Source organism: Pungitius pungitius, chromosome 16 (assembly GCF_949316345.1).
Source record: "Pungitius pungitius chromosome 16, fPunPun2.1, whole genome shotgun sequence".
In the NCBI taxonomy this organism is placed as follows: domain Eukaryota; kingdom Metazoa; phylum Chordata; class Actinopteri; order Perciformes; family Gasterosteidae; genus Pungitius; species Pungitius pungitius.
Window position 1 is genome coordinate 11,603,797 of NC_084915.1, and position 12,804 is coordinate 11,616,600.

General features: G+C 45.3%; 3 protein-coding genes across 6 annotated transcripts; 1 reads left to right on the forward strand and 2 right to left on the reverse strand.

Moving 5' to 3' along the window:
- Window positions 1-164: 164 nt before the first annotated feature.
- Window positions 165-2,992, forward strand: cfap298 (cilia and flagella associated protein 298). Of its 2 annotated transcripts, XM_037468029.2 has the most exons (8): window positions 165-276; window positions 694-863; window positions 1,152-1,319; window positions 1,543-1,610; window positions 1,700-1,858; window positions 2,056-2,187; window positions 2,281-2,376; window positions 2,475-2,991. In XM_037468029.2, exons 2-8 carry the CDS (start codon window positions 725-727, stop codon window positions 2,583-2,585), a joined length of 873 nt encoding a protein of 290 aa, XP_037323926.2. In that variant the 5' UTR covers window positions 165-276; window positions 694-724; the 3' UTR covers window positions 2,586-2,991. The 2 variants fall into 2 exon arrangements, with proteins under 2 accessions (XP_037323926.2, XP_037323924.2); XM_037468027.2 differs by lacking the exon at window positions 165-276 and having other exon boundaries at window positions 708-863; window positions 2,475-2,992.
- Window positions 2,993-8,887, reverse strand: eva1c (eva-1 homolog C (C. elegans)). Of its 2 annotated transcripts, none has more exons than XM_062558127.1 (9): window positions 8,795-8,887; window positions 7,752-7,875; window positions 6,270-6,469; window positions 5,959-6,082; window positions 5,714-5,866; window positions 5,402-5,545; window positions 4,845-4,922; window positions 4,663-4,767; window positions 2,993-4,586 (listed from the first exon to the last, which is right to left on the reverse strand). In XM_062558127.1, the coding sequence occupies exons 1-9, from the start codon at window positions 8,855-8,857 to the stop codon at window positions 4,201-4,203; spliced, it is 1,377 nt and encodes a 458-aa protein (XP_062414111.1). In that variant the 5' UTR covers window positions 8,858-8,887; the 3' UTR covers window positions 2,993-4,200. The 2 variants fall into 2 exon arrangements, with proteins under 2 accessions (XP_062414111.1, XP_062414110.1); XM_062558126.1 differs by having other exon boundaries at window positions 2,994-4,586; window positions 4,845-4,925.
- An 849-nt stretch (window positions 8,888-9,736) lies between these two features.
- Window positions 9,737-12,609, reverse strand: haus1 (HAUS augmin-like complex, subunit 1). 2 transcript variants are annotated; one of them, XM_062558220.1, is made up of 9 exons: window positions 12,354-12,609; window positions 12,105-12,279; window positions 11,480-11,615; window positions 11,226-11,360; window positions 11,022-11,145; window positions 10,452-10,517; window positions 10,278-10,349; window positions 10,081-10,128; window positions 9,737-9,856 (listed from the first exon to the last, which is right to left on the reverse strand). In XM_062558220.1, exons 1-9 carry the CDS (start codon window positions 12,372-12,374, stop codon window positions 9,752-9,754), a joined length of 882 nt encoding a protein of 293 aa, XP_062414204.1. In that variant the 5' UTR covers window positions 12,375-12,609; the 3' UTR covers window positions 9,737-9,751. The 2 variants fall into 2 exon arrangements, with proteins under 2 accessions (XP_062414204.1, XP_037324386.2); XM_037468489.2 differs by lacking the exon at window positions 9,737-9,856 and adding an exon at window positions 9,890-9,992 and having other exon boundaries at window positions 12,354-12,598.
- Window positions 12,610-12,804: the final 195 nt, after the last annotated feature.

The following is a 12,804-nucleotide window of genomic DNA, read 5'->3' on the forward strand; positions in this document are numbered from 1 at the left end:
GTTGCTCAGTGAATCATCAGCATCAATGAACTGAAGAATGCCTTTCTACTAAGGTTACACATAGCAAGCTTTACACACACACACACACACACATCCCCATTGGCGACCGTGCTACCATTATTCGCCTCCAGAGGGCAATGATGGTGCTGCGGTTGTTTTAAACCTGCCGTAAACAGTTCACACGAAGAAGTGTCCGGATGTGACTGCTTGTAAACACGCTGCGAGCCCAGTCTCAAGTCGTGTGTAATGCTTCTTGCTCACCGTTTGACTGCACATGTAAGTGCTATAACTCTTAACTATTACTCACAACGGAGGAAATACCTATAATTGAGATGGCGTTAGTTCAATATGAACAGCTGAAGTTGTTCGTTGCCCATACGAAGGCCATTGGACTGTCCCAGTTATGGGACAGAGGATGTATTATTTTGTGCAGATTTTAAAGCCCTCTTTGGGTGATTTGGGGCTATTCAAAATCAACTGAATTATAGCTATCAGCCAGCAAGCTAACGTTAGTTAGAAGCCAGCTTTTCAGGAAGCGCACGCCCACAGCCGGTTTCTATGGTTACACCGTTTCCATAACGATCCTAACAGCCTCTTTGTACACGCGAGCAAGTGTTTCCGTTGTTGTGGGGGTTCATTTCCATAAACGGATTCCCATTCGCCGTGTATCCCGTAACTTCTCCCCCTGTTTAGCTCGTGAACGGCCGGTGACCTACTTTGCGACATGGTGCAGCTGCACGTGAAGCGCGGGGACGAGAGCCAGTTTCTTTTCAACACGGCTGTGGACTCGCCTCTGGAGACGGTGATCCAGCAAATTACAGCCATCTACAACGGGAGACTCAAAGTGGACCGAATATGTGCAGGTAAAAACCCACTGGGTTCATTTTAAACTCGCACATCTTGCTTCACTTTTCAAGGGGGCACCTGCTTCATGCCACTGGCCTCCATCAACGGATCTAGTGCACAGACGTTAGTCCTTCATGTTTGTTAAAAACCAGAATGGGTTTTTATATTCTTAAACAATTGACTCGCGACAGGGGTTTCCTATCGCTTATTCATTTTCCTGCTGAACCTTGAGGTTTTCCGCTACTTTTCGGCCCCGAGGTGCGCACCTTGACTTTGGTTTCTCCTGTGACTCGATGTGCCCTCAGAGATCCTGGAGCTGGCCGACCACGGCGTCACGCTGCCACCCAACATGCAGGGGCTGACGGAGGAGCAGGTTGTGGAGCTGAAACTCAAGGACGAATGGGAGGACAGGTGTGTGCCCAGCAACGGGCCGGTATTCAAGGTGGACGAGATGGGGAGGAGGAACGGACACGGTGAGACTGACTCATGATTGTCTTGATAAGGAAGTTATTCTTAAGGTCATTTACATTGTCAGGAAGCTGTGAGCTGCAAACTGCCTCTGAATTTAGATCACTCTTGTGACTTGGACACATTAAAAACATTTTTTTTACTGAATATATGTTGTAAAATGTTATTTAATTTCAATGCTGCCAAAATAAAATAAAAATCCTATCCCATCTCTTTACTTTCTACCAGCTCCAAATGATAAAATGAAGCAGATTTTGTTGAGAACCGTTGAGGACGCAAAGGCCCTGATCTCTAAAGTGAGTATTAGTGTCGACTTAAGTTTTTTTTATAGGCTTGTTCAGCTTCTTTTTTTAAATGTATTGTGCGTCTCTCGTCGACTTTCCAGAAACAAGTTGAAGCCAATGTTTGTTTCACCGTGGAGATGGTAACGGAAGCCTTGGATCCGCTAAGGGGTGCAGTCATGATTGTGTACCCCATGGGCCTGCCGCCCCATGACCCCATCAGGATGGAGTTTGAGAACCAAGAAGACCTTTCAGGAACGCAGGTAAACCACCAAACCTGTGGCCTAGCACTTTTTTTTTTTTTTTACAGATGGCCATAAAAAAATGTCAGTCTACAAGAAAAGGCATATGTTAGTAACAGTACAATTGTTTGATTCTTTTAAAGTGACTCTATCTTCACTGTCCGTCTTCAATAATCACTTTTTCTCCCTCCATTCTCTTGCATCCATCTGTACCTCAGGCGTCTCTGCAGGTGATCACAGAGGACGAGTGCCAGCTATGGTGGGCTGGCAAAGAGATGCAGAGGGGGAAAAAACTGCAAGACTACATTGGCAAAAATGAAAAGACAAAGCTTGTGGTGAAAATCCAAAAGGTCAGAGCCATTTCAGCCCACCTTAAGGGAGTGCAAACAGGGCTTTTGGTTGTATTGTGTTTTTACTTTTCTATTTGTTGCCGTTCCCGTCAGAAAGGGCAAGGGCAACCAGCGAGGGAGCCTCTGATCACCGACGAGCAGCAGAAACAAATGATGATGCATCAATACAGGAGGCAGGAGGAGCTCAAGGTGAGGAAAGGCTAAAGAGACTGAACACTCATGGACTTTAAAACCAGTGCACGCAGAAAATAAATATGTTTACGTTGTACGCGATGTGCCATTTTCAGAAACTGGAGGAGGCGGACGATGATAGCTACCTGGACTCGGAGTGGTCAGACAGACAGGCCCTCAGAAAACAGTTTCAAGGCCTCACCAACATCAAATGGGGGCCGAGATGAACCCGTGTGCCACTCTGCCAGAAGGTTGTTTCCAGCTCCTTATGCAACAGACTAAGCAGCCTTATCACAGTCCTGAAATAGTTTTATAATGAATTTTCATGGCGCTTAAGAAAAAATGACACAGGGCACATGTGTTTAAATGCCTTGTAGAGGATGTGTTTCTAGACTAGCATTCAAATAGTATCTTCAACTAAACTCAAATTGGAGGAAGACATCGAGAGATGTTGAAAGAAAGATGGACAATTTATGTAACCTTACATCTGATCCCTGTATTTCTTTACTTTCAACCAGTTCCATTTTTATTGAAGCTGTGCAAACGGAAGTTAACTTTTTTTTAAAAACTTTTTCCAGTATGACTTATCTGAATAAAATTTTAATGTTGCAGACAATCAGAGGTAGTGATTCATCAGGAACACTGTTTTACATGGTAGTGCAAGGACAAGGATGCTACACCTTTCCTCTCTTTGTCCCTGGTCAGTTACACACACGCACGCACACACACACACACACACACGCCATTGAAAGTCCTTACTGCTCTGAGGCAGGACGTTGCAACATAGTAAATGGTTGTTCCAGCTTTTGTCCCAGCAGGCACGAGGAAGTTGTAGAGTTCAAACAGAGAGAGTTTAATTTCACCTTGTGCAACTGTTGACAGTCAATGCAGTGAATCAGAGAAGAAAAAAATTAAAATCCTGCAGAGTTGAATGATATTTCAAATCTTTTTCTATGTTTAATCCAGACATTTTCCATGATTTAAAGTATTCTGGAGTTAAAACCCAGATCACCAGTGTTTCATGGTTCATTTAGACATTTGTAACTGTTCCCCAACACCTTCTTTGGTCTATAGTTTATTGTAGTTCAATACAGCTGCTGATTTAAGGGATAAAGAATATTAAAAGGTATATATTATTTAAGGTAGTCACAAATGTGTATACAATATTGTGCCCACTAACATCTAATATCAAAAGCTGCGTGTTCCAATTAATGTCATCTACTGTGAGTTTTACATAATGACCTAACGAAAGCTGCAGCCATAACAATTAGCTATACATGTCAGATCACTGTCTACAAGAGCCTTACTGATATACACTTTATCATTCTTAAGCATAGTTTGGATGTCATTGGTTTATGGTTAAAGGAAACTTCACTTTATATTAAATTAAACTGGTTTGAGTCTCTTTTGTTAAAACCCATTCCCACTAACTATGAATTGTCCTTAAGATGCTGATGTTGTCACCATTCACCCTCTTGGTCTCAGATCCTCCCACATAAGCAACAGGACTTAATGAAAACCGTATGCGTCACTTAAATAAACCTATTTTCCTGGATGCTTAGATTAAACCTCTATCTACCAAAATAGGCCTTAATCCACAGTCTCTAAATAATTGTCTACAGATTCAGCCTTTTAGTGTCATGAAACTGCAATCCTTCGACGATGGCTGGTGCTGCAGTTTTATCCGAACATATTTTTCCTAAAACTGACTCCCCCCCTGAAAACTTGCAAAACACTTTCAAAGCTTTATACGGTAAAAAAAAAAAAAAAAGCAAGAGCTGCTGCGGTGACTCCTGAACAAATCCAGAAGGTGCTGAGCGGCATTGATTGGTCCCAGTCTACTCAACACGAGCTGCCATTGGGGTACACGTTCATCCAGATCTCCTGTATGATCATCTCCCTGCGCTCAATCCTCTCCGCCAGTTCCGCTGCCTCGCTCACATGAGTCACCTCCTCCCAGCCGCGCATGGCCCTCCTTTCCCCCGCTGAGATCAAAGTGCTCCCGGTTCGCTCACCGACATCGTCCTCATCTTCTTCATCCTCGTCCTCACCATCACTGTCGTCCTCCTCCCGGCGGTCCGCGGCCGGGCTGCGAGGAGCGGCCGCGTGCCCGTCACCTTTAGTCTGGCGGCCTCTGCAGGTCACTCGGACGGACACGGCAAGCAGCGTGAGCATCAGGCCGACGCACACGCTGGAGGTGAACAGCAGTGCGGCCATTTCTGGATGCTCTGTGTGGGACATGGGAACAAGGAAGGAGATGCATAAACACGGTTAGGATGCACATCAATGGCGAGACGTATTCACCTTTGATGTAGCCATAGGTCAGGAGGGAGCTGCTCATCACGGCTCCCGAGTTGTGGGGCCTCCTCGACCCTTTGGGGAAAGAGCCCTGCGGATCTCCAGGAGCAGCTGCGGGAATGACACCAATCGTGACGTCAGTTAAATGGCGCAGAAGAAGCTTGCAACGGGCGGCGTGGAGCCGTTACCTTTCTCTGTGTCCACGGGAGGAGATGAAGTGGAGGCGAACGCGTCAGGGTCTGCCTCCCTTAGCAACGACTGTGGTACTACTGGAAGGAAGACAGAAGGGACGGTATTTATATCGATGCACAAGGTTTCGACAAGGTTTAACACACATTGGGTTTTTTGGGCTAGATGGCGCCAACGAGGCTAGATGGTCCAAAGAGTTCTGGCAACCAGGCCGACGTCACATCTGCAAACTTTGATACATGAACAATGTTGCTGCATGACCTCACTGGCATCCGTGCCAATCGCAGGAAGTTTACCAGGATGCCAGCCTCAACCCTCAAATGCGAGGTCACATCCCAGTATCGCCGGCTACTGTGATGATGGGTGTGACACGATGAGATCAGCAGATAAGGATTCACAATAGGAAACTACGACGCTTCAGCGAAAGAACTGACAAGTAAGGATTTAGGCCAAAAGACCTTTGACATTACGTAAGCCTGTTCCTAATATCAAGCCTCTAATTTGTCAACAGGCTAGTGGTAGTATCTTGCAAATGAGGAAGCAGAAAGGGTCCTACCACAAGAATAGACCACACTGAGGTACTTCCTGGTTCCTGGAAAACAGGGGTCTCTGAAGGTCTGGTTGCTAACGGCAACCGCACACTTCTGTTTGCCGTAGCAGGACGCGGACACCACTTGCACGGCCTCGTGGTTCAGACACTCTATAGGGAGCAGGAAGACGGACTCAGAGAGCACTCATTCAACAGGGAACACAGTGTGTGTGTGTGTGTGTGTGTGTGCGCGCACTCTTTATCTCAGCTGCAGGAGTCTGAACTTAATAATCTGTTAGTCAGCACGGCGCGAGAGTCCTGAAGACCCCGTTAACTCACCGAATGGGGGTGGTCTCGTCAGGTGTGAGGGGCAGGTGGAAGTCTGGCCCAGATTTCTCCCATAGACAGCTGCATAGATGTTCAGAACCTTGGGGGGCTTACAGCGCAGGGTCATCGTCTCCCCCTCACACACCACATGCCTTTTGTGTTCAGCTGAGCGAGGGGGGGGGGGGGGGTGGAGGGGCATAATTAGGATAAAGACATAGTCGTGTGAACACGGTGAAAGAAAGGTAAAAGGGACACACTTGGTTTACACTTGTAGTCCACGTGGAGGTATTTGGTGGTGCCGGGACAGGGGTCCCTCCCAAACAGAAGGTGGTTAACAGGCAGCTGGCAATCTCGGTGGCTCTGACACTCCGACAGCAGCTTCTGCACAGCCATGGATTTTAAGTTATACAGTGTAAAGGGAATACTGCGAGCCGTGTCTTTTATAAATCTACCGCCATCCAACATATGTGGGGGGGGAAACCCCGTCAGCCTAACCCAACTAACCAAAAGTGACCCGGTGAGAGTGAAGAAAAGAGGCGTACGGGGCCCCCGCTGTATAAAAATGCACCTGCAGGGCCGTGAAAGAGGAGCAGCTGTGGTTGTGGGCGGCGAGCGGGGGGCCCGGGTCGGATCTGCACGCCGGCGCCACGCCGCTCCCGTAGAAGGCGAACTGGATGGAGATGGTGGAGTGACGCGGGCAGTACAGTCGCAGGGGCTGTCCGTCACACGCCTGAGCAGAGTGACTGGTGATGATGCGGGACAGGTAGTCTGTGACACAAAATGGGTTTTACACCGTTTGAGCTGATTTCTCAGCCTGTGCAAACAGTGGCTTAAAGAACTCAGTTAAAAGAAGCCAAACCTCAGCTTGGGCCACAGAAATAAAAAAACATTATGAGAAAGCCTGCAATAGGAATTGGGAGACGTGGGGTTTGAAAGGTGCGTTATAGGAAATTTAGGAGCCAACATTTTTTCTTGGGCCTCAGAAGAGGATCTGAAAGTCGAGTCATTTTCACTCTTGATTTATTTGATCTGGCTCTTGTGAGCCCCCGGACTTCATGGGAGTGCACTACAAAATGACCAGAGGACTCATTTAAATTCAGTTAATCATATAAAGGACAAACAATCCCAGGGGTTTGTGGGCTTGCGGGGGTCCTGCTGGATCAAGTATTACTTAGGGGGGGGGCTTAAAGTTTGAGGCAACTTAATACCATGTTCAAACTAGATAGTTTAATAGGGGCAGGCTAGCTCAACATTTATTATATATATATAAATATATGATGACGTTCATAATAGTAATGTTTCCTGGGAGGCTTTCGGAGGGAGGTGAGGTCACCAGCTGTCAGCGTTGACACGTGTCGACTTGGCGACTTTCTTGCTAGATTTAGCCATTTCTTAGTCACTGCTGCTGTTATCTTTAGAAAAGAGGCGGCATCCCTAAACTGATTTTCATGTTTTCATGTTTTTTTAAACGGATGTGCTCCTGCCAATTTGTGAAGATTACCCACCCCTACCTTTAAGGCCTGTCGCTGTTGTTTTTTCAATCGGGTTTCGGATCAGCGTGTTTGGCCTCGTTTGTTAGTGGTCTCACGTTGCTTTGAAAAAACCCACCAAAGTGCCGACTGCCAGATCTCTTTCCTGGATGGCAGAGTGTGCCAGCTGGCATTCAACCTAACATGACCCACCTTTTGTAGGATGGTGTGCAGATGCGCTTGAGTTACCTCTGATCCAGAGTCCCTTATCTTCGAGGCGTTTATGTCCCATTTCACTCATAGAAAGGGACTCTTGTATAGGAAGGGATTTAATTAGATTAGATGCAGATTAAATGTTATGAAGAAAACACATGTTGTTAGCAATGGCTGGTAGGGACAGAGTCTCTGAGTGGAACCCCCCCTCCAGGCATACACCTAAACACAGCAGGTACACTTATAACAGCCCCATGCTTCTCTACAACAGCCCTTCCTGTGATCGTTAACCATTCTCATCAATTCCTTCACTTCCTTCTCCCACTGCACAATCATCATCATCATCATCACCATCATTATCATCTTACTTGAAAAGTCAGCCAGTCCACTCATGCGCCTGGTCCACAGAAGTAAAGTCAGGTAGAAGAGGCTGTGGCTAAAGTCTGCTCCGTGGAAAGGACGCGTACAGCTCATGGCTCGGATCCACTGTCTCTGAGATCATAATTTAAAAACACACTGGAGGTATCACTGTGGGCAACACAACTCCATCAAATAAAAATACGTCTTATACCGTGCGCAATGACACGCGCAGTTAAGAAATAGAGAGAGAGAGAGAGAGAGAGAGAGAGAGAGAGAGAGAGTTCCCCAGCTTCCTCCGTCCGAGGAGGAATGAAGAATAGCAGCTGCGCAACAAGTCGCTTAGTCAGAAGTGAGCCGGCGCTGAACGGATCGGACGCGCTGCGACGTGAAAGGATGCGCGTGGAAACTGAAGGCGACTTACAGGAACAGCTGCGTGGGAATTATGGAGTGGGCGTGGCAGATACAACTGTTTTAAAGGGAAAGAGGGGCGAAGCGGTCTATGGTATGACGCACTGGCCGGACCTTTTATCCCCCCCCCTCCCCCCCCCCTCCCTAACATGTTTACCTTTTGGATAATGGCAAAAGGCTTTCATTCAAGAGAGGTTTCTCCTTTCTTTCTCTTCCTCTCTCTCTCACTGCTGTGAATAAACACAACACACTGCGTTTAATATAGTTTTAATCAACGCCCTGTCACTGTGCATTCCAAATGTCATTTTCGAAACTTATTTATAGGGTTGGCGTGTTTATCTTTATAGAAAGAAACATATATAATACAGTGCCAATCCAAACTGGTACTATGTATATATATATATATCAAATCATCAGAAAGAGTGGTGCTGTCCCATCCAAAATCTATATGGTCCAATGTCGGTATAAACAGGGAGAATAATATTGTGTTCAAGACAGCATTCCTCAAATTAGTAGGCAATGAGAGTCAAAGATGGTGCCAGGGACCCAGAACCAATATACATAGTCTACGTGGGTCCCAAGTGTACTTCTACTGACTGATATATTTTCTTTGTTCCTTTTCATAAAATGTTGATGCCCTTACCGTGGTGCCTTTGAATGAAGCAGGGGGCCTACAGGGTAAATTGTAGAATTCCCAGGCCCACATCCATGACCTCCTCCATGGTAACCGGGTCCATCTGTGTGTCACATGCAACGCAGACCTACACAGTCGTTTGGGTCTCCACGCCGGAAGACTGGCAGTGGGAGGGGCTGCTAGGTGATATTTTGCATACAAACTTGTCAACAGGCCCCCCCAGTTGGTTTCATTCTCTGTATTTTAGCTTTAGGCACCATGGGAGTGGCTCCAAACCCCCTTTTCATGTGCAGTTATCCCTGCAAAGCCTGTGGAATTTTGTTGTCAAACTCTAAATGTTTCCTGCACTTTGTTTTCTAGACAAGACTCAAGACTTTTAGGTCCAAAGAGGAAAAGTCACATGGCACCGAAGTGAATGTACTCGTAACAAGTCCTCAAATATGCAGATCTGTAGTCTTGAATTACAAAATTGCAATGATATCGGTCACACATTAGCAACTACGATTCCAGTTAATGACGTTAAAGTCTCTAAAAGTCTTTATTGTTGTTAGAGTGCGAATGTGTTCATCACTTTTGTAAAGATTCTTCCGAGGTTGGCATCGAGACAATCCAAACATATTAAAAACATATTTCCGACACACTGAAGCCATTGAAATAAGACGACCCGTCTCTGTGTGGCCAGAAGGATGATTAATATACATCCAGCAGACCAACTCTGATCAAAGGAAAACGTACACATGCCATGTTGTTACAGCACAACCCCCTCATTAGATAGTAGAGACCGCGAACTAAAGACCAAACATTTGATTAGTGTCTCGATGATGTTTTGGAACAAACAGGAAGGAGGTGAGACGAACTGAACATGTCCAATCAAACAAAGGAAAGAAAGATCACAATTTGTTGTTTTTTTGCCGCAACTGTGAAAAAACTCCATGGCTCGTTTATCAAAATATTTTAAGTTGTTTTTTATAGAACACACGTTTCCTGTCTACAGAGGTCACTGAATTCACTTTGAACGTGCAAACCCGTTGATTTGTTGGAGAGGAACACAGTGGTTGAAACTTCTGTTGGCTGCTGGAAGACATTGAAAAGGAGTCAACAAGATATGGAAACAATTACTTTATTAGTTTTTTGGAAACAGGCATTTACACTTCAAACATCTTCACTTGAAATCCATATTCGTCTCAAGTTGGGAACTAATTACAGCCTGAAATCGAGCAGACACATCTGTTTTAAAATTAAAAGTAAACAATCACATTTCATCCATCATTGAATCAACTTTTTTAGATACTTACCAATTCTCTTTTTGCTTCTTCTATTTTCACTTTAGCAAGAGATGGGCTCTGTTATCGTTTTAGGAGGAAAAAAGATATATAGTCAAGTGAAAAAGAGTTATTTTTAAATGTGATTCTTCCAATTGTCAAGTCGGTTGACTTGATAAAAATACACATACATTACATTTTTTAGGCATAAATAACAGAAACAAACATACTGGGCTCAAGTCCATGTAAGGCTCCAGTTTCTTTTTCAAGGGGATTATTTCTTGTTTCAGCATAGCGACTTCCTACAGAGGGAAAAAAACCAGAAGACGAATTTCAAACCCTGAAAGCACAACGCGTTACATCTTCCTCACCACGGTGCTCCATTGTGCTGCTCGTGTAATTACCTCAGAGAGCTGCACGATCGCCTGGTGGGTGACAGATTTGTCCATGCTCCTGGAGACGAGTTGAGCCTGTGGGATTTATGGAAGAAAGTGAAGCGTTTCAACCCAAAATCGCATGATGAAATAGGATAAGAAATGATATCTGGTTCCTTCTGACAGTTAGAAGCAGGGCGTTAAAATACAATTGGAAGCTCCACAGAGGAAACAAATAATAGCTAATACAATCTAAAGTGTGTCTCCCTTCCCTCTGCAGGAGACTACTCGTCCTTTCCATCCTTCACCCTTCTAATTGACTCTTGTTATGCCATCAGGTTGTTTTCGGGCTTGTTGCCGTGGCTAATTAATGCCTCTTCAGACGGCATAGCACGTTGTCATTAGTACAATCTTTCTTCATTTTCTCACTGAGCACAAACCTCCCACAAAGACACAAACCCTTGTGATACAAAACACGCCGATTGATGACACTCTTGAATGTTTTCCCCTGCTTGTCATTTTCAATAGCAGTGTATTGTACCACGCATCAGCCCCTCAATGCGCTATGCCGCTATTACATGGTGTGACATCACAACGTACCTCTGCCCTCTCCCGCCGGCTGCTGAGCTCTTTAGCCTTTGCCTTAACAAAATCCATGTTGAGCATCCTCTCCTCCGCCTTAGCGCTCTCCACTGACTGAGACTTGACAGTTTTGTTGATGTCCCTGACGACGGTGGAGAATTTACTTGCGTTTACTGTAACAGTGGTAAATTATCACGAGGCCAGAGTCGCCCATGTTCTTACTCTTGCAAGCTGCTCCGCAGCACCATAGTGGCGCTGAGTCTATTCCTCAGAGCCACAAGTTCCCTCTTGAGTCTCCGGTCGGACTTCTCTTCTTCCAGCAGTGAGTCGGTGAGGTGGTTCACGGCTGGCATGAAGCTAGATAGGATGTGCACATAAAAGTCAAGCTGTGAAGTCTCTAAATGCTCATTTTCACATCTATTGGGGAGGGAAAATAGGTGTCAGGAGGAGACAGCAAAAGTGCAAAGTCAGTGTACCTGCCCAGCGACGTGTCTCTGACCCCAAGTACCATGGCCGTGTCCACTAAAGCGGACAAATAGTCATCAGCGGGCTTGGACAAGCTTGCACAGGACAGACCTAAGCCTTGTACGAGGACATCGCGGTAATGAGCCCCTAGAAAGAGGAAACATAGTTGAGATCTGAGAAAAAGTTGTGGAGAATTAGTGTGAATAGGTGAGATTTAGTGAAGTGTCTTACACTTTACCAAAATGCCTACAGTGAAGCATCAATCAGCATTGATGTATCTGTCTGTATTTTTGGACTTCATCTCTTCTTAAACTAACAATGCACTCACGACAATAAGGACTCAGATGTGTGAGGCAACATTGGTTTAAAAAAGAAAAGAAAAAAAGATCTCACTGTCCCCTGTGTAATAAAGCAATATGCAGTGGCTTGTTTCTGGGCCGCCCCTTTAAAACGTCTTTCCCAGTTACGTCCTAGCTATTACTTTAGTGTGCACAATTCTAACAGTTAGAAATTCGAACAAAGTAGTTATCCCACAAAATAGGTGTTGCTGATGGTTGCGATTATCATGTACTCTTTTTAAATATAGACCAAAACTCACTGTCAGTCCACATCTCAGCGCATTTATACCCAGCTCACCCTCGGACTGATACTCGGACGCTTTCTGTTTGAGGTCTTCCGTGAGAAGAGCCGTCTCCCTGCAGCGGGCTTCACTGGACCGGGCCAGCTGGTACAGGACGTCCACCGTCCTCGTGTTGACTTCAAAGTGTGGCACCGGCTGATCCCCAAACACCGCGCCGAGCCAGCTGTTCACCTGAGCAAGACACGGGAAGGTCAACAAAGGCCCAACGGCAATCACCGCGTTCACTTCTTACGTCATGTCGTTACCTTCTGGATCTTCTCGCACATTGTGAATGAACAAAGTGACGGAGACTGCAAGAAACAGTTTCTAGTCTGTATGTAGTCCAACAGCACTTAAAAATAAACAAACGACAACTTTTCCCTCTCAGATTTAGCGCCACCAAAAATTCCCTTAAATTACTTCCGGGTGACTGTCCAATGAGCAGCTGGAACAAAGGTTGAAGCTACTTTTGATACTTTCCTTGTTTGATTTAATGAAAACAGGTGACGAATTCAATAGCTAACTGCGAAAAGGTGACAAATTATGCAAACGCAGGTAAAAAAAATGGTTTTTTTCCGGTTCACGTTCCATCCTACTTTCCAAAGGTAATCATTGAAGCAAGATAGTTCACGTAGTTCATACTTATATTCTATGTTATGGTTAAGATTTATATATGGTTCTTAAAATGCAGGTGTGAAAACAAAACTATAACTTGAG

Excerpts from the sequence above, each read along its gene's own strand:
- cfap298 (XM_037468029.2), top strand. The coding sequence starts at position 725 with ATGGTGCAGCTGCACGTGAAGCGCGGGGACGAGAGCCAGTTTCTTTTC. Across the intron at positions 864-1,151 it reads AGTGGACCGAATATGTGCAG|AGATCCTGGAGCTGGCCGAC; the intron begins GTAAAAACCCAC and ends ATGTGCCCTCAG. Across the intron at positions 1,611-1,699 it reads CAAAGGCCCTGATCTCTAAA|AAACAAGTTGAAGCCAATGT; the intron begins GTGAGTATTAGT and ends TCGACTTTCCAG.
- eva1c (XM_062558126.1), bottom strand. The coding sequence starts at position 8,857 with ATGTGGGCCTGGGAATTCTACAATTTACCCTGTAGGCCCCCTGCTTCA. Across the intron at positions 7,876-8,794 it reads CTTCATTCAAAGGCACCACG|AGACAGTGGATCCGAGCCAT; the intron begins GTAAGGGCATCA and ends TTATGATCTCAG. Across the intron at positions 4,587-4,662 it reads GACCTATGGCTACATCAAAG|AGCATCCAGAAATGGCCGCA; the intron begins GTGAATACGTCT and ends TGTCCCACACAG.
- haus1 (XM_062558220.1), bottom strand. The coding sequence starts at position 12,374 with ATGTGCGAGAAGATCCAGAAG. Across the intron at positions 10,350-10,451 it reads CGATCGTGCAGCTCTCTGAG|GAAGTCGCTATGCTGAAACA; the intron begins GTAATTACACGA and ends TTCCCTCTGTAG. Across the intron at positions 9,857-10,080 it reads AAGAAGCAAAAAGAGAATTG|CCAACAGAAGTTTCAACCAC; the intron begins GTAAGTATCTAA and ends GTCTTCCAGCAG.